This window comes from Falco punctatus (assembly GCF_963210335.1).
Source record: "Falco punctatus genome assembly, chromosome: 11".
In the NCBI taxonomy this organism is placed as follows: Eukaryota; Metazoa; Chordata; class Aves; order Falconiformes; family Falconidae; genus Falco; species Falco punctatus.
Window position 1 is genome coordinate 20,893,395 of NC_137591.1, and position 21,252 is coordinate 20,914,646.

The following is a 21,252-nucleotide window of genomic DNA, read 5'->3' on the forward strand; positions in this document are numbered from 1 at the left end:
ACATATAGACATAGTAATTACGTGGGTATATGAAAACTGAACTTGTCTATTGCTCTAGGCCAATATGACAATTACTTACAAGTAAGTTTCTGGTTCATCCATTTTTTAACTATTTAACCAAACAATAAATCAACCCATTCCGCTACTTTCTTTTCTTATTTAAAAAATCTATCATATAGATGTGAAAATCTTATCAAATAACTCTTTTAAGACAGCTAACTTTAGCTTCCTGTTTACTCCATACTTCCGTAACACACCAAATTGAAGCTGTCTCACAGCATGCTGTTAACACAGACACAAGTCCCAGTTGATTCTTAGACAGTCATTCAATTTCAACATGACAAAACACAGGACAGTGAGCTCTTCTTACCTATTCCAATAAAGATCACTTCATAGCCATCTTCTTTCAAGGTACGGAGTGTCATTCCACCCATTGCAAGGCCTTTACTAAACATTATCTGAAAGAATTAAAATTGCTTGCTGTTTATGTGATAATGTGAAAATAATTTTTATCATATCCTGCATACTGACATCTCACAGGATCTTCTAGTGAACAAACAAAGTATATCAACCTTTTTTCCCCCCAAACAAGGCTTAAAAGGCCAGACTGGCTCTGATTTAAGCAAGTGGCCCAAAGCAGCTACAGGTAAAAGGTACCTTCAGATCATCCTCAAGTTGGGGCCACCACACGCTGGCTTGGTTTCTGCTGTAAGCTGAAAGAGTTGAAGCAAGCTAAACAAACAAACAAAGCCTGTCTATGGAACACAGTACTGAAGTAAAGCTGAAAATGGCACTTTTCTACTGCAAGTAAATCACTGTATTCAGTGCTGACTACAGAAGGTCATACTCCCATGGGAAAGTTGGAATTTAAGAAACATGATGTGGAAGCAAGAAACTCCTTCAGGGAATACGAGCTAAACAGATCATCCAGAGCACCAACTACAAACCAAGCAGTTTTACAGGTTTAGGTTATTGCAGAAACACCAGTGAAAGTATGAGCCTTTCACAGAGAAATAAAGAAAAGACATGACACAATTCTGTATTAAGAGGGTTTCTAAGCAGAAAACCAAGTAATGTTTTCCTGCACAGTATCAGGCCCTTGGTAGGCCTCCAACCGCGCAGAAGGCGATGCCAGTCCCAAAGGGAGGATGGGATTGCTTTGTGCCATGCTCTCAAAACCTCACAGCCTGAATTTTGCATCAAGACCACTAGCTAGAACACCTTTATGCCAAAAACCCTCAGTGAAGCCAACGCTGGTTTTGTGGATTCAGAAAAAAGACTGGGCCAGAGCTAGCAATAAGTCTGAAGAACATTCTGTGCAAATTACAGCGTGCCCCTACTCGCTTGTAATGAAGCAGACTGTTCTGAGTGGTTGTCATGGTTTTGGCTGGGATGGAGTTAATTTCCTTCCTAGTAGCTTGTACAGTGCTGTGTTTTGGATTTAGTATGAGAATAACTGATAACACATTGATGTTTTAGTTGTTGCTGAGTAGTGCTTAGCCTAAGTCAAGGACTCTTCAGTTCCCCATGCTCTGCCAGCGAGCAGGTGCACCAGAAGCCAGGAGGGAGCACAGCCAGGACAGCTGACCTGAACTAGCCACAGAGATATTCCGTATCATAGAATGTCATGCTCAGCATATAAACTGGGGAGTTGGCCAGGAGCTACCAATCACTGCTTGGGGACTGGTTGGGCATCGGTCAGCGGGTGGTGAGCAATTGTACTGTGCATCACTTGTTTTTCTTGGGTTTTATTCATCTCTCTCTTTTTCCTTTTCGTTACTATTATTATTATTAAATTATCATATATGATTAAACTGTTTATATCTCAACCCACTGGTTTTACCTTTTTCTAATTCTCCTCCTCATCCCACTGGGGCAGGGTTGGGGGGCAGTGAGCGATCGGCTGCAAGGTACTCAATTGCCAGCTGGGGTTAAACCACAACAGTGGTAAACTAACAAAGGTTTTCAAAATAATGAATGAGATCAGTTTTGATTTAAACTTTCAATAGTTAATTATAATTTCCACAAGCAACAATGCCCAGGGTGCAGTAACTGGCATTCGCTTATTGAAATAAATAAGTCACAGTAATAAAAATGCACCTGCAATCTATACTTGCTTCAGTTCAATTACTCTTCACTTCCAGAAGCAAAAGCTGAAAAATTTTTGTAATGTTCCACCAGCAATCCTGCTTTGAGCAACCACTGCCCAGGCTGAGCAACTACAGCTGTAATAAGAGTGAGATGGGGAAGAGTCTTTGCTGCGTGTTCAGCAAACCAACTATATCAGTCTCTTGTGTAGAGGTCATGCAATTGAAGATATACACACCTTTTGCTCATCTCTCCTAACCCCAAGGCTTTTGAGTGCATAAAGTGTGTGTGATTCCTCTTGTGATATTTTGTACTTCTTGACATTGGTATGTGTGTTTTTATCTCTGTACTTTAGACTCTCTGAACTTCAATGTTTTCCCCCAGTTTTTGTTATATCACTTGTGTATTCGCTTTATAAAATGCCGTGTTCTACTGTGTAACCACTATACTTTGGGAAAACAGTTTAGTTTTCATGTCACTGTATATCTTGGTTTTTATTGAATCTGACTATATTCCATTTAACATGCTTTTCCTATTGGTGGAAAAAAAAAGGTAGGTGTAAAATACAGCGTACAATACTTAAAACACCAACTTTTTTTTTGTCTTTGGAGATTTAGTATAAATTTTATCAGAGGTGCAAAAAACATGTACAGTAGTAATCCTTTCAAGAATACAGACTACATCCTCACTGGCAATAAAATGCATTCCATAAATTGTCATTACATTCTTTTTATCCTATTGTGTACATATGTTATGAAAACCTAATGAAGGAATTTAAATGGCAATACTATTTTATGTGAGGATTCATAATACTCCTAGGGCCTAGCTCTCTAATCCTTATTCAGCTGACTAATTCTTACTAATTTCAGTAGAATTACTTGAATAAACAGCACCACTGTGCATTTACACAATACAGCACCTTCCACCACAGATTTGAAATGCTCTAAGTAAACACCAGAAAATATTTCTGGCTTATAGAGGTATAAAACTAAGGTACTTAGTTAACCAGTTTGCCAAAGGGTCAACTGCAAACCAATGGCAGAGCTTGGAAGCAAATTTACATTGAGATTCTCTGTTGCACTTCAAAACTGCAGAGGACTTGCAGGTCAAGATGGCATCTGTGGTTCTATCAGTCTGTTCTGGAGGTCTTGTCATAACATGGAGCCCTGGGGAACTGTTTTGCAGGGGGTTCTCCAGGGGCCTATAACCAGCAATTTTGTCTAAAATTGTCTCAATGCTCTGTTTTTAGCCCCATCCCTACCTCAACCTCCATTCTGTCAGTCTTTTCAAGAGGTGCAAAGAGATTTTTAAGAGTAGAAAAATAGACCCGTAACATTTAAAGCCTTATCTTACCTACCAGCATTTTTATAAAACCTGGGAAGGACGAGGTTCTCAGTTGAGTCTTGTGACAACAGTCTACTGCTTTTATGATACAAACCAACATGAAAGATTCCAAGAAGAATTTCTTGCTTCACTGAATGATTTAGTATCATGTTAAAAATAAATTATCTCCCCAGTACTCAAAAATTTGATCCAGTGATGCATTTTACATTTGTAATTTCTATTAAAATGGGCAGCAGTTGTAAATACTATCTAAATCTTCAGCTCAAGCCCTAAATTAATAATAAAGCAATGTTCTCATTATCTATAAACAACATATATTTAACAGAATAATGCTTAACTATTACTTTCCAAGAAATTGAATGCCTGTTATTGTTTATAATAGATGATGATGTTAACACTTTGTTTAATTTGATGCATTCTATTATAAAATTAACTTGGATGCAAGACTGTATGATAAACCATTAAAAAAAAAACTCAGGGACAGGGAACGAAAGGAGAAGTATCAAATATGAACGTTTTAAGTAGTGCCAAACTTCCATGAAAAAACTCGATTAAAAAAAATCAAATCATTCCAATAGCTACATTGAACCCCTAAAGCAATTTAGGAATTTGTTTCTTACAGACAATTAATCACATGCAGGCATGCCAGATGAGAACTATTGATTGCCCTTTTCCAAACTAGTGGCATTCAGACAGGAGACAGACAAATGCCCTGAGCAAGAGGAAGCATCTTCCTGCCTCTGTCTAGCATAGCTTTTAATCGTTCTTTACTAATGTGCATGACATTTTGCTGTTAATCTTTGGCAGAGTTCTTGTTCTTTTTTCTTTGAGCTATACATCAGTAGGGTATATTTTTCTTACCTTCACTCCAAGATCCTTCACAAGCTCAGCTTCAAAATTGACTACATCATACGGCAATCGGAACTGGGGGATTTCAGATGTACTAAAATAAATAAAAATGCCTGTAAAATACTTCTGGCTCTTAGGAAGAAAGGATTTTTTTTATTTGTTAAAAATTCAATACTTGTAACACACCTTAGTTAATTTTGACATATGTGAATAGAATATGCTGAAGCTTGACCGTTGGCTTTTTAGAGTGACAAAACAGCATTGTTCACCCAATGCTAAAAATACAAGCCAGGAAGGCAGTACCTTGAGGCCAATCCTGCCCACACTTTTAGGTAACCATTCTAACATACATTAAACATGGCTCCAAAAGAGCTTCAGCTCCATTCCTTTTGTTCACCCAAATATGTAACACTAAACAAACTTAAGACATCCATTTAAGATCTCATGGCTACTAAAAGTAAAGTGATCTAGCACTCATTCATTAAGCTGTCCAATACGAAAGAATCAAATTTCTGATACTTATTTTTTAAAAACTGTTGCACATACTATTTTGAGCAATGGTATTCAAAACTGTACCCTCCACTTATACTTCATAAATTTTTTATGCTCTTTCAGGATGGACAAAGTCAGTAATTTTCTATCAGCGCTTGGTCTCAAGTCTGCTTTTTGATGACGTTTATTAGCTGGCATTTCTTCCTCCTAGGGAACATTAGGAATGACATCTTCAAGTTCCCAGAATCACAGATAGCCTGTATGGGAGAACTGCAGTGCCAGCATAGAATCTCAGTTTATATCTACTGGTATAGATCTTTATTTCCAAAGAAACGCCATCTACTCGTGCCAGTTCAAAATATCTGCTGTAACATGTTACAGACACGCACAGTGAAGTTCTATTTTTGACAATTTTGTTTAATGAAGATAAAACCCCCTGAATATGCAGAAAAGATTTTAAAGCCCCTCCCCAGATATTTCTAAGCTTCAGTCTAGTATGTTTTCAGATTAATAGATCTATAACTTCCATAAAAAAGCACTGGCAAAAGAGATTCACTGTGGCTTTAATTTAGATATTGTTAGTGACCACATCATCTTTAACCTCTAACTTTGACAGTCCAGAAGGATTTTATTTATTTTAAGTTGCATCAACTTTAATTATACTGAAAGGAAACTGGTGTTCTTATCATTTCAAATACTGCCCTTTTTTCACCTTTCCTGACCTGTGTGCAATGAAGAGTGTTCTAAATATCAGATAAAATGAACGTGTCATGACAATACAATTTTCATAGGTCATGCTAAGTAAAAAGCTGTCTAAGGCAGAAACTAATGTATCAATATGATTCTGCAACAGAGATCTAATAAATAAATCTAATAGCAAAAGGAAAGGTCTCTTTTCCAAGCCACCTATATATTTGTTGAAGGCCTGTCATTTCCACAACATGCTCCCAGAACAGCACTGGCTGTGTTATGCATTGTTGGAATTTGTAAACAATGTTTTGCTCTTATTAAACATTTACCTAGTTTTGTGCTGTGGAGCACACCCACATATATGTACATATATGTTCATATGCAAATACATACAGTGCTGTGGGGACTCATGCATGCACATTTACTATGAAAATAAGCATTTTATGAAAAGTCAACTGGAACATCAATAATTCTGATACAATTTCTTTCAGCAGCAGAACAGAGTCACTGACTCTGCAATGGCACAACAGGGGGGAGAAGGAACAGGGCAAGAGGTGCAGGACGGATGTACTGGATGGGACCAGTGCCCCACAAATTCACTACTTCCTCAAATCTGATCCAAGTTAGAGGTGCTTGGCCAGGTGCTATGTGTTTCTCCATGACCCCAAATTACTTTTACTCAAGGGACACCCATTGGGCCTAACGAGAGAAATATTTTGGTATGTTGCAAACCAGTCGCATAGCTAAGAGCACAAGCAGTGAAGCTTGTTCAGTCTCTAAGAAAGAGTGTGACCTGTTCGTGCCTACCCTAATAAAAAGCATAAATGTTAGACAACTGGCGAACTGTAAGAAAACCTGCTCATGAATGCAAAAAATTCAGAGACACATGTTCAGACAGCCACAGACTTATGCTACACTTAAGTATCACACCACAGGAACTGCAGTCACTAGACTCCTTTCTATTCTCACAATATTATTAAAGTCAGATACAATGTAACATGTATGTGAAAGAATATCCTAGTTAAAAACACTTTAAAAAAAGGCAGAGCAAACTAAAAAAAGGGCACAAGTACTGCCCTTCCAAAAGCTGATTCCAAATATAAAATTAATTTGGTCTTGTTAACCATTTGTAATAGTTTATGAAGCCTTGAGAACACACCCATCAATAACCTAAACTTGTTAGAAGATGTACTGCAAAGACTTACAAATGCAATAATGGATGATTGCTGCCACAGGCCAGCCTCCCTTCTGTCCAAGATTAAAATAAGGACAAAAGGAATTGATGTCCTTAAACCAGATGTGAAACTTTGTACAATGAATTGAAGTAAAATTGACCTTGATTGCTATGTGTTCTTCAAGACTCAAAAGAAACAGATTTTAAAACACACTGCTTGACCATTAAGGACAGTAACAGAAAAGGCAAAACTTCATGTAAGGCTTTTTGCAGTAGAACAAACAACAGACTAAGCTTTACTTTAAGTTCAACTCATAACGTCAAGAACAGATGCAACTTAAGATCACGTTGCTTCAAATATGCAAGCACACAGTAACTAACTGCAGCATTGCACTTTAAGCAACCGCAGAAAGTACTGTATCATATTGCTGAATCCAACCTAAATCTAATCCAGGGGTCCTCAAACTACGGCCCGCGGGCCGGATACAGCCCCCCAGGGTCCTCAGTCCGGCCCCCGGTATTTACAGACCGCCCCCCGCCCACCCCCCCACTGGGGGTTGGGGCAAACCAAGCAGCCGCAGATGACTGCCTGCCACTTCATCCGCACGCCGGCCCCCTGGTTAAAAAGCTTGAGGACCCCTGGTCTAATCTGTCACCGAGTAAAGCTTCATTGTTGGAAATATCTCATTATTTCTTACTACTTTACATTTTAAACCTGATATTTATGAAAACATGTGCTACTCAACAGGTGAATAGATAGTTCATATACTGAATTTGCAATCTTCTATGGCTAGCAGTTCAAGTAAAACAGCTCCACAGTTAAATGCCTATATATTAAAATCTTGATAATTAGGTAGAATACTTCTGAATCTCACTGGGAAAAATGCAAGTAAACAGTTCAACTTCTCCAGCATTGATTCTCTATCTTCCAGAGCACTGAATAAGTATTTGACATTATGACATTATGGATCAAATTCATTAATGGTGTCAACGCTATTGATTTCCGTGATGCCGCAGTGAGAAATGGGAGCACATCACCCTTCTTTCTCTCTGTGTTTCTTTTCACTTATAAACACTTCAGTGTGAGTACATCTTCAACATGTAAAATTTAATTTTCATTTTGAATGGGTTGGTATTCACCCGTCAGTTTCTGAAATATTTTATGCTATAGTTAGGTATTCCAACATACTTACAAGATACAATCTACACCATTGTTAAAGTGGTAAAAATTCAGCTTTTAGTGTAGAGGACATGACACCATGCAAATATCAGCCAAGTGTTTACCACATAGGAAAACTGCAAAGGTACTTTCTTTTATGTATCTGCAATTTGTTGAAGGTTAAGAATCGTAGGGGGTTTATTTCACTCATATGGTATTGTTTACTAAAGCTGAAAGACCAGGCATACATGAATTTATTCACTGTCACCTTTATTTGCATAAGGTAGCTCACAAAAGCATTCTAAGTTTAAAGTTCTCCATAAAATCAGTATCTGTCTAAAGCATTTTAAACATCTACTAATACTTTTACTATGCAGGGCTGGCTACAGGTATCTCATTTTGTTTTAAAAGTTTTGGATAAGGGAAAATGGTTCCTGACAATTTTCTAAAGTGTTAATTTGGTAATAATTGCACTCTGGAATTTTAGAGGTCATATGAAGAGAATATAGGAGATAGCCCCCAGATTCTCAGTTAAAGCTTGCCTGTAACTGTACCTATTTAACTTCAATGATAAATTATTTAAATAAAACACAAGTTTTCCATATCTGAAATTTTCTACTCTCTTCCTTTGGTAAAGGTAGAGTGATTGTGTATAAACTATGTTTGCACAGTATCTTTTGCTATGCTTTCTACAGTAAGTGGAAACAGTGCTTTGTTGTCATTGTTTTACCTTAAACCACCAGCATACTCCTGCTTTTCAAATATGGTGATGTTCGAATAGCCCAACTGAGCCAAAAAAGAAGCACAACTTAAGCTTGCAGGTCCTGCACCAAGAAGAGCTATCTTCACATGATAGGCTTCAGGCATATCTTCTAGAGGAGGTAACGATGGGTTTCTGATCTGAGGAATGTTCATAGCTTTGAACACCTGAAAAGCAGTACATGCAACAGGTTAGATACTTTACATTCCCTCCTTAAATTTTAATATGAATAACATGATGGAAGCTTCTGCTAGTACTGTCACATATCATTGACGTATTATTGCAGATCACTTCATAACGTTATAGGAATTCCCAAATGACACGATCTATGCATTTGCAAGGCATGTTGTAGTTGCAGGGTTTGGTCTTTCTATGGTTCTTTTTGTCTTAAAAATGTCTGAAGTCAGATCTTCCACTACTGTAAATTTTACAGAGAAGATGGAACCAGACTACCAGTAAGAGAGTAGTAATACGAAGTCAGCCTGATGGCAGAGAATCTTGGTAACACCGAAAATTTCCTTCCAAGCAATGTTCAGATTATTGTTACTACCAAAAAAAAAAAAAAAAATAATTGCTGCAAATAACAGAAAGACTTGTAATGCCAGTGAAGAGTCTTTGCTTCTTCAGGACACACTTTGTGTGATACTAGATACATCACTTATGGCTTGATTTTTCAGGGGTAGTAGGTAACCATTCTTAGGTGGTTTTGAAACTCTTTTAGGAACTGCCCCTAGTCTTCAGTGCTGTATTTTCAAAAGTAAGCCCTGCTTTAGATGCCTCCTCTCAGATAATTCGAATAGGACTTATTTCATGTTACTTGCTCATCTATTTCAGATGTTCTCTACTTTTTAATCCAGTGTCCAAAAGTTGTAGACATTGCTGAAAGTTAGACTGCTCTCTGCATGCCTCGGTTCTTCACCTGTAAAATAGTGATGACCTGCTTCGTTCTGTCTTTACCATTAAAAGTACTTTGGGTCAGTCTCTGAAAACTATTATGTATTTATACAGAACGCAGCACAATGGGCTCCTAACCTGCTTAAAAAGCCACACCGTTCATTTCAGATTTGCATTAAATCAGTTCTTTGCTCAAGTGTACAGGTAAGAGGCTAACACAGAAATATTCTACATGCATGGAGTGAGACTTCACTGTCCTCTGCACTTACATACATTATAGGGAAAGGAATGGAGTCCCTATCTTGTATAACCTACAAAAGGAGAAAGAATGACTCACAGCCCTTGCAGGCTACTAAAGATGAGGAGCACAGAAAAGCATAGTTACATCTTCATTTGATTTCAGACATTGGGGCGAAATATTTAACCCAAGGAGTATATCTTTGTAGCAGAAACACAATACTATACCAAAAGGATATGAGAGTTCGTTTCATTGAAATTTTCAGTCATATCACAAACACTTCAAGTCTGCACCTCAAAAACCACCAAAAGACAACATAATTTCCCATCCATTTCAATGCAGAACTGCATTCCATAAGCACTAACTACTCCTTTAAAATACATACATTGTTGCTTGTCTTAATACCATATTTAAGCTATTTAACAAGTTTACCAACAGCTTTTACTCTCCTTAGACCTCAAGAAGCAAAGGTTTCTCCCGTTAAGCTTTGGCAATTCCACTCATGAATAGAATTTTTCATTTATATTTTGAATCAATGTTCATTTTCTTCATGCGCACTTGAGCACTCATGCTAGGTAAACCAATGATTAGTTCCTTCCCCCTCTAAAATTTCTGTGTCAAATTCCCCCAGTCTTTGTAAATTGACATAGCATTTTAACAAACTGCAAGAAGCAAGAGACAGATAATTGTTTTAAAAAAAGAATCATTTAAACCTGACAATTCATACAATATGGGAAGGTTTAATGTGGTTATTAATGGATTTCACGGGCTGAAAAGCTCATATTGTACTGTGAAACTAGACTGTGATAACCAAAATGCAATAGGGTATTTCTAAAATGTCTGCTTTGTTACATTCACACAGAAATGGCTTGAATGGTACCAAATTTCCATTAAAGTGTCATGCAGTTGTTTTAGAAGTCTGCTCAGTAATACAAATTATATAACTTGCATATTCTATGTGTACATTAAACACTGAATATGCATATGTTTAATAAATTTATCACTAAATTTACTTTATTGTTAACATAATTATTTTTATATTTACTACTGAACAGTCATACCCATCAACTAAATGTTATACTACAGTGCTGCACTACTGTAGCGCAGTGTTAAGCTTCAGAAACCAAGCACTCATGCAGGAAATCCTAGCAGTTCAGGCTGAATGGTCAACTTTAATTCTGCCTATTTGCAAATAGGGTGAAACTGTCTTTATGCAGCACAGCCAGCTTGTGTGGCAGTATCTTGCCATCTGGAAGTCAGCGGCAGGTTTGCATATTAAGGCTGGCAGGGTAACTGTGAAAATAGCAAACTGCTTCAATGCATTTCAAAAGATTTTCACTCACCTCATGGTGAAGGTTCCTGACACTGTAATTCACCTAATTAAATGTAATTCACCTAACTAAATATTACTGAAATCTTCTGTACAAATCCTTTGGTGTGCAGAGATGACTACTTTGCAAGTAAGTGTTCAAGGCGACATTACACGCAATTGTCCTCTCCCATTTTAATCTGCTCAGACTGGGTCAGGATGCAAGTAAAGTTTAATACTGTTGCCTTTCACATCCACCTTCCCTTCAAAAGGATTATTTCATTTTTTTTGTGATCAAGTTTTTCTTTTGTTTTGCAGTGCTTTTTTAACCTAGACCCATTGAGGAAAATGAGACCAAATAATGAATTTTAAAGCTGAATCTCTCACTGGAAAGACTCAGCCATCATCCCCATGTCTGCCTTTCCTTCTGACTCCCTCTCATACACAAACAAAAGAGTAAGATAGATTATTAATAGACATTAATAACACTGGACATTTATTTTTTATTTTTTTATGAAATACTATGCAATCATTACTTCAACACCTAGGGCCTATTCAAACTAAACCCACACAGATTCTGTCCACTACTTACGCTTCATGTCCATCAGGGTCCATAGAAAGGATATTTCAGTTTACGAAAAAGATTATGGAGACTTTGTCCTCAAGTGAGATACAACTGATCAAACTCAAACAGCCAATCTATTCTGCTAAAGTTCCAACAACTGAAAAAAATTATCTCTTGATTCAGACATTTATGACATATTACAATTTCCCTGTGTGCATTACTTCAATGTGTAAAGGTGTGAGAGCACTTGCTCGGTGTTCTCTCCAGTGTGAAATCTGCGGGTTTGTTGTCTTCTCCCTTGTAAATGAAACATCCTTTCATTGAAGTGGGGTTAGTTCTTGTTCCAAAAAAAATTCAGTATACTTGACAAAGAGCATAATTCCAGGCACTGCATGCAAACATAAGTTTGTATGAAGGTTCGACAATATTTCCCACTTAAGCTAACTTCAGAAGTTTTGATATCTGAGCATCTGATTCAAGTTTAATTTTCCTGGAAAGTTTTAGCCAACTTATTTTAGCTGTTTTTCAGAAAGCAGACAGGGAAAAGCTTATTGTTCTCCTTGTGTAATAACATTCTGGTTCTTTTCTTCACTACGCAATTCTAGTATTGGCATGTTTTGATGAAAATATGTGACATTTGGCAGAGTAACAGGTGACTTGGAGAAATGCATTTGGCTAACCTGATGAAAATCATTTTATGGCATAGTAAGCATGATTTAAATTAATCTAAAATATTTAAAACCATCAGAGCAGGTTATAACTGTTATATTCAGAATTGTTATTTGAATTTTAATATAAATTAGAAAAAATTAACTCACTTCAGTCACTTTTGAGTTTTCTGATCAGAATTTTTCTAAGAGGAATATACTGCAGATACCCTTCTCCACGTATCTGCAGAATTCAAATATGGTCAGACAGTTCTATCGTAATTCAATTTGATTTAAAATTATCTTTGGACTACGACAAAGAATTTGTTAAATAAAACAGCAAATAGATTGAAAGTTTAACCTCAGTGTTAAAATGTAAAAAAGCCTTTGCCTAATGCTATGAAACAAGATATGTTGCTAAAAAGCATATTAGGTAGTTTCCAAGACATACACAGAAGGTCATGTTTCTTAAGTTAAAAGTATATCTGTTTAATCTGTCATCTTAATCACAATAGCTTCACCAATATAAAGAGGCTGAAAATCAAAAAATGGGGAAAACGGAAGGATGAGTTTAGGAAATTTTTCTTTTTTTAAAAAAGGAAAATTTAATCTTTTAGTAGCATAAGTTTTGACTTCATAACTAAATCCTTTATATTGTTGAGGCATAATGCTTGCTTCCGTGCTTAAAAGGCTATAGAAATAAGTTTATCAGTTAGGTTTGCCATTAAATATCCCTCACTAAGGTGATGAGATACCAAACAGCTATTGATGTAGGCAGTAGCTTCTAGCTGGTATTTATTTTAGTGTGAAAGATGTTAGTATATTTTGAATTGTTATCAGATGTTGCTAGTGCACAGAAAGAAAAACGCAGGCAATGAAATCAGTAACATTTAGAAACCGATTGTATTAGTTTCACACTTTCCCACTCGTTTCCATGGATATTTATCTGTAGGCTGGTTTACATTAATATGGGGCAGTTGCATATTTAAAGAAGAAAATTATATCCTGCACAGATTTTAATAAAAAATGAAGCAAACTCCATGCTCAGCAACCTTTCTTGAAGTTGTCAAATTACATGATCACACTATTAATGTCATTTAATTGCTGTGGATAGCACAGGATGTACAGGAAGTGTTTTTTCCACAAACGTGAGCTAGTTACAAAAACTTGTTGATCCCCCTCCCACAAGTTAAAAGCTAAAGTTGTAATACTGCAAACTTCTATGCAAGCAGGTGAGTGTTGACAAAGCTAGGGCCTAAAGCATCTCATTGAAGACCTTTCAAACCTATGTAATAACTATATGTTAATACTATCCCAGTCCCAAGAAAACCCATGGATCTAGGACACTGCAGAGACCATACCTTCACACTTCATGAATCCTACCACTAAAAGGACATCGCAACATTCATGTAAATGCCTTAAAAAAAAAAAAAAAAAAAAAAAAATCAAAGAATGCCTAATGTCTGTAAACATGCTGTAGAGAAGTTTACATAACGTGTCCAAATATCAGCAAGTCTTTCAGCATTGGCTTGAGAAATCAGAAGTCATCAGATTCATCCCCTGAACTACTGTAAAAGGCTACACCATCCCCTTCAGACAAGCCTAAAACTTTATAATTTATTATTATACATTTCAACATGACTTAAAAGAGAAAATAACCTAAAGATGTCTTAAAATAAAAATTAATACCAACAAATAGTTTCCTTTCTGTTTGTCCTGTTATCTTAGTTCCCCAGAACAATCCTCCTTTGCTGATGCAGCATGCCCAACCGTGCCAGCAAAGGTGAGGGGCCCAGACAATCGTTCCAAGGCTGCCCAACTGCAGGAGCTGCAGCTCCACAAGAACGCCCTTCTCCCCACACCTACGTTAAGACTGATCAGAGCTGTCAATATGCAACTACAAGAGGGACCCTGAGCCCGAGGCTGCAGCACACCCCTCTACAGCAATCCCTCTGAGCAGCCACTGCTCTGTTGCCTGTGGTAGATTGGAGAAGGGAGGTCCAGCACGCAGAGGGGGACCCTTACCCACAGCCCACCTCCCAGAACAGGCGCTCTGCTGAGATGCCCCTAGGTTAGCAGCTGGTAAGCTCATACAACACATCTTTTAGGAAAAAAACATATCAAGTTTCCTTTTCCAATTTCTTTCTGCTGCAACAGCAGCCAGAATATATCTCCAGAGAGCAACAAATCACCAGAACTGTAGCTGGCACAGAAGCCACAGTACTAAATGATCTAGTATTTAAATCTAGTACACAGCAATTAAAATAATACATTTTTCTATTTAAGTTGTGTTGCTAAACAGAATGATTATCTAGGAACACAGGAGAACCTTTAGATTCGGTGATGTCTATCCAGAAATGTAAGATTTTGAGGGCTTTTTACTAATACTACAACAGAAATTGTAATAGATCATGCTTTCTTTTTACTACAAGCTTACAAACTTGTACTTGAGTAACCAGTAATTTTAGTTTATTTTGTCGGACTGACAGTCATATAGCTCATGCCTGTATGTATTGTCACTGCAATCTCAGTATATTTTCACTGAACTTGTGTTCCAAAATCAGAGATGTTTCCTGATTCTAAAGTACTTGGGCAAAGGAGAGAGATAAAGACATTAATATAATTTTGACCTGTGCAGTAGCAGGTGTAACCTGCGCTTGACACTCATCATTTATAATAGTGAGCTTTTACTCCATGTTATTCTCTAGATGCAACAGTTACCGTGGTAACTGCATCCCAGTATACACATTCTACATCACAAATACAAACAGACATTTCCTTTTTTCCACTTGAACACTTAATTGTCAAAATCTATGTTTTTTCAGACTGGATTACAATTTACTTCAAGAATGAGCTGAGCATAGTTACAAAACTATATGGAAGAGCAGAAGGAGAATGCGTGAGGTGTGAGGTGTCATTTTTTTGGCATCGTATGCAAGACAAATATTTTACAATTAGGGAGTTTTATCTGCAGTATGAACAGATGATCAGTCATTGTTCAGAAGCACAAAGGGGCATACGTCATACCCATATATTTTCCATTTTAAGCCCACATTCCTGCTTTACTGCAATTTTATCTTTTATCTACGCTATCGCTCGCTCTCGTAATGCATCAAGTGTATGATCTTCAGACTAATTCCAAGGAAAAAAAAGTCTAAAGCTGGCTTTATGCACAATGGAGTTTTCAGTAAATAAGCTCCTGTGGGACAAACTGTTACACAGCGCACGAGAATTACCATGCAGCTCTCATTAAGAGTAACATGTTGCACACCTAAATTACACAATTTGCTAAGGTACTCATATAGGTAAAGCTGTGAACACACTTCACTTGCAGTATCTGGGCCAATTTTTGTATGGGCAGTAGTACCTTATGATTTTCTTCAGTATTTTAATTTATATTTTTACAACAATTGTTACTTGGAAGCACTCATATCATTACATTTTTTTCAACTATACATACTTTCACAGTAAAATTGACCTGAATGAAAGCTAAACAAAGTATTAACTATGAAAGTGACTGCATACTTTACTAATTATGAGTACTACAATACATACAAATAAAGTTTATTAACTAATTTTAACATTTTAGGATACTATACAAATATTAAGGGTAATAAAATTTATGAAAAGGTATTTTTATTGGAGTGTTAAATAGAACTGTGTAACAATTTTGTTAGAACTCTTGACACTAATATCACTTTAAACAAACCTGAAACATTAGGAGCAAAGCCATTCTGAGCTATTCATCCTTGCTGCAGTTTTCGTATCAATCATTGTGCTAGCACTGAGCTTTTTTAATAGATTTCTAAAGATTTTTGAAGAAAAATAGCAGATATTTAGCATTATCTATCAAGCCATAATTCCTCTCTATTAATCATAGCATTAGGGCTAAAAGGAGACACAAATCAAGTTTTAACAGATATTACTTGCATTTGCTTCCTAAACAGTAATATTTCACCATTGTATTTATCATCTACTTGACAACTGTTTAATCTTTCTTTTTTCTTTCTTTTTTTGGTTGTTGTTTGTGTTTTGTTGGTTTTTTGTTTTTTTTTAAGAAAAAATAAGTCTCCTTTGCAACAAATATTAAGTTTTTAGATATAAGGAATAAAGAAAAAGAAGAAAAGGTAATAAAATTGCCCCTTGACTGATAAAAGCCAGCTATTGAATATACATGTAGAACAAATACATTCACTGTCTCTAGCCTCATCCTATAAATAAGAACTTTGGTCCAAACTGTACTTATAGTTGTATGGTCTAATCTCAAGAAATTCAAACTGGATAGCTACTTAAATGACAGAGGGGAGAGAAGGTTCAGCTACAGTTAGCAGAGACATTTAGCAGGTTCTCCAAAAGCTTTACAAGTCTCATGGAGAGAAAAAAGTAGGGATACAAACAGGTAGAAGAGGGAAGAACTGGAGCAGGTAGGAATGTTTGCTTATTGAATCATGACCAACAGCCGTTGAGAAGGGTGTGTGAAGTCTATGAATGACAGCAGAAGAAAAAAATTGGCCTTACAGACATATTGTCTGTTACTTCCAGATTAATTTGCATTTCTATTCTGGTCTGTCCTACAAAGATATTTTTTTTTTTATTTCTCAAGCTTTGTAAAGGTGACTGGGATTTCACTGTATGCTTGTAAATATAACCAGCCAAATGGCTCAAGACATAGAAGAGGTACAACCTCATTAGTTAGGACTATATAGAAATGTGCATATGCCTTTTCTTATACAGCCACAACATCCTTACTTTTACAGAGACCAAAATCACAGTTGTTACCCAAAGATACTTCAGACAGATCAAACGAGCTGCGAGCTGAGACCATGAGTTTGATACAAATTCTCCATGCCCTTCAAAGGAAGTCAACAAATGAGCAGCAGCCTCCATCTTTCTTCAGATGGAAAGCAGAGCATTAAAACTATACAGTCACAAATAATGCACGTACATTTCAACAGAAACCCTTGAGAAGACTTCCTAACATCAAGTGGCAAGTAAAAAATTTTGCTTCAGCAACCAAAATATACGCATACCCTTATGACCTAATAAATGTACACAAACACACATATGTAAGCATCTACACTAGGTATCTAAATAGACAGATGCACATAGACATCTATTACACGTCAACCTGAAAGGACTTATTTACCTAGTTTTGGCAAAACTGGATAGTAAAAAGTCTAAATCATCTCAAACTTTTCCTTTGGCCCAAAGCCAGTACAAATGCGCACTAGTTCTGCTACAGGATCTACTCAATGCCCAGAACAGTTCTACAGCTCCTTAACTTTCAGTTACAGATGCAGGTGCACTTGACCTTTTTCCCTATGCAGCCTTCTTCAGTAACACCTACAATTTCACCTGGCTTAGATAAATCTTTCATTATAAAACAAACTGTCTCAACTACTAGTGTTTCTAAAGAGTCATCTTTTTCACAATAATGTTCCTTATGTTCCCACAAATTAGTGCATTATGAAAACATTTCTAAGCTTCTGAATGTGCTGTAAGATAAAGAATAATTATTCTAACTTCCCACACCCTTATTTTACTAGTACCAACTTTTTTTAAAAAACAAATCATTAACAAAGGCAACCACTTAGACAACACACATTGGTGCATACAAAGAATTTCAGACATTTGCAAGTCCTACCTACCTCAGTAGCAAACTGCTGCAATCCACCAATATTAATTGGTCCTTCCTCCGTGGCATACAAGTTGCACCCACCAACACAGAGATCTGATGTTGGACACACCATTCCGCATGTCAGGCCAAGTGGATTGTCAGAAAGAATCATTTTGGCAGCTCCATAGTAGTTCTGAAGGAAAAAGAGAAAAAAAAATTAAACAACACTGACATTATTTAAATGTACCAATATGTTATACAGCATTATGTCAAAGACACTGGAAAGAAAGGCAGCAAAATTGTTATGCAAACAATTATTTTTTTAGCTTGCAAAATAGCTAAAAAGATCTTCAGTCTGAGATGGTCATACAACTTTCAGTGGCTTAACAAATTTATGTTTGAAAACTACTGTGCTGCATTAAGTACTTGTAAATACTTTCTCCATGTCTAGGTCAATTGGGCAGTAGCTGAGTCGTAGCCCTTGTTGAAGGTCTGACCAGAAAGTGACAGCTAGATTATCAGTTCTTTATGACACAGGGAATGAAAAGCTTATTTTACACATCTGTGCACACCATCTCTACAGATGTGCCTGTCCTTCACACCAGATCAGTAGTGCCAATTGTTCCAGACCGGTGAGGAGAAGAGAAGGCTTCATATGTAGTTACCTGTAGATACTGCGCTATTGATTTTTTTTTTTTCCCCTCAACTAGATACCAATCAGGACAATCACTTACTTTCCTGTTGCTCTAAATAGCAAACCAGGGAACTGATTAAAGAAGTTACGTACAATTCACAGCTTCACAGCTTCCCAATATTCAGTGTGTATCTTCAGAAAAGGAAAAATATCCTGATAAATGAGAGCTAACAAGATTTCTTCCCATAATTAACAATCTAAGGAATGGACATTGGCAAGTTCCCAGTGCCTGATGTCATAAGAAAACAACCCCTAGTTGTTTTTTCAGACCAGATAATTCTCTTAAGTGGGAACATCAGAGGAAATGACAGGAGTGAACTGAAGTCTTACTCAGAGGGGGAGAGCTACTGATGGCAGTTCTCCATTTGCATTAATAAAATTATGGTGTAATTAAAGCAAACCATTTACATCCTATTTTTTCTTCTGTATACTTAATATTGAAGTTTACTTAATCACAGACTCTAGTTCTTTATTTTACCCCTCTTCCCACCCGCTCTAAAAGCGCCACCAAGGAAAGTCCATGAAAATGGGTTAATGATACAGTTTCCTTTAAGGGCCAGAAGACACTACAGTACCACTTTCAATTAGCACATGGCTGAGGTTCCACAGAAGTTTCTTCAGTGAGAAATTAATGCCAGGATCTCATTCCAGCTTTCTCCCAACTAGCAATAACTGAGAGATTAAAAAAACAATGTCTCCTTCCTCTTCCACAACCTCTTCCATATTGCAGTCTTCAATAATCATCACTAACATGGAATTGGTTTTTATAACAAATACCATTATCTCTCTGTTGCAGGACAGCTAACTCAAATGATGTGAAATACCCTGTCACAGCAGACCCTATGCGATGCCTGTGACTTATTGTCTGTCAAGTATGCTGATGTACACAGAAGTGTTTATTCAAAGCAAACTCTACGCCACACAGAGCAAGAATCCAGTTATGAATAAGAAGAACAGCGTAGAGATCTGACAATATCACCAACAATGGGTAACAAGACTTTGGTTTGGGAGGTTCAAATTCACTAAAGGCATATTAAAAGACTGAGCATAAAATTCTCTAAATTAAACCAGATACAGACACACCTAGAGAGTCCCAAGACAACGTCAATGTTTAAGAAATGTACTTGAATGTATTTGTAGATGCAACTGGACCTGTTGCTTACAGATGCTGGTCTACTGCACAGCATGAGCCCCCTGTCCATCACATGGAAATGAAAACAAGCTACCTGGGTTCACTCTCATAGAATTTTCTTAGCCACTATTAAAATCTATTGAAATTCTCATCCTGGCTGAATAGGCATTCGCTTTACGCAGCTCTTCTGGGAGAACTTTCAACCATTTTGCCAGTGGTGACTGGTAAGGCACTTTATCGTCCCCAATTCTCATTTATTCCAACGTAAAGGAGTATTAGTCAAATGGAAATTGTACATATTAGCAAATATTTTCACTCTTGCAGATGAATTATACTGTTTCGATACGCCAGAGACTGTTGGAGCTGCTAAAAACAGCCAGTAGAGACACTGTAAGCTCAATCCAGCAGCAAAAGAAGTCTAGTTATGCTGGAGATGTCCCTGACACATAACCATGCAGACAGCAGAGGTGACACAGTCAATGCAGGACACCCATGTGTCTTTCTGAAACAGCACTCAGCGACCAGTCTAGACACCCTACAGCATCTTAAGTGGCCCTAGATATCTGTTTCCCAGGCAATTAGATCTAGCCATTCCCTTTTCTCACTCTAAAGGAATAATTGCAAACTAGTAGTGAGGATATTTCTCCCCAACTCAAAGACAAAATGGTTTTCAAAGAATTTTTGTTCAGTTTGATATTTCAGTACATATAAGAGTTACACTTTTCCTTCCTGTGTTGTCCAGGATTATTATTTTTATTATCTTCAACTCTGGTTCAATGGAAACAAATACAAAAACATACACTTCCATCTAAGTAACTTCATTAAGGTCTTCTACATTTTTAGGCTTTGTACTTAAAATCAATACACAAATTAGTTATTATGCCTAGAATGCAAAGCTGTTAAATATTCCTTTTTAAAATCAATTTCATTACATATTTGTAAAGTATATTCTTACACTTGAGCTGTGCCACTACAGGCAGTGTCAACACAGCTGGCATATTTTACTTGTTTTGCAAGCTCAAACCAAACTTTCAGCATAGCTATGCTACAGAAAGACAGTGTATGTTTAAGTAGCAAGTGAACGCAGAAGAGATGAGAACCAGGGTCATTGTGAGTATAGGACTGAGATCATGGCATATCAAGGGGATACCCAGGGAAACCTATCTCAGAACATCATGCCAGAGTTCAGTAAGTAGGAGGCTGGAACTGAAATCCTAATGGGGGTAAGGCCAACTGCTGCTGACCCCTGAATTTCGGGGAAACATGACGGAGTATACAAAGGTGGGGTCCTGATTTGGGAAGTTTTGAGATGTTGCTGTCACGATCATGAATTGCTGCTGCTGTCGCTACTAGTGGTATCTGAGAAAAAGAGGTATCGGATCCTCTTCGAATAAGAGTAGAGAGTACATGTTACCAGGCTAAATATTACATCATTAGATAAATAGTATCAAAAGGTATATATCTTCTATTCTTAACACACGAGGTAAGTTTTAATGATAAATTAAAAGACAGTCACAGTTGAAGTACAAAGTGTTCCACTTATTTTTGGGAGCAGGATGGCAAGTATTCTACACTGCTTCACCAGTGTGCTGCAGCTGTG

The 21,252-nt window shown here is 37.0% G+C and overlaps 1 protein-coding gene across 1 annotated transcript in view; it reads right to left on the minus strand.

Annotated features, from left to right (window-relative positions):
• DPYD (dihydropyrimidine dehydrogenase) overlaps nt 1–21,252 on the minus strand; it is a 367,920-nt gene that overhangs the window by 241,119 nt on the left and 105,549 nt on the right. Inside the window, exons 5-8 of the mRNA XM_080407063.1 lie at nt 17,858–18,019; nt 8,527–8,723; nt 4,294–4,375; nt 371–458 (exon numbers count right to left, since the gene is read on the minus strand). Coding sequence (XP_080263189.1) covers nt 371–458; nt 4,294–4,375; nt 8,527–8,723; nt 17,858–18,019 — 529 coding nt within the window. The remainder of the gene's footprint in view (nt 1–370; nt 459–4,293; nt 4,376–8,526; nt 8,724–17,857; nt 18,020–21,252) is intronic.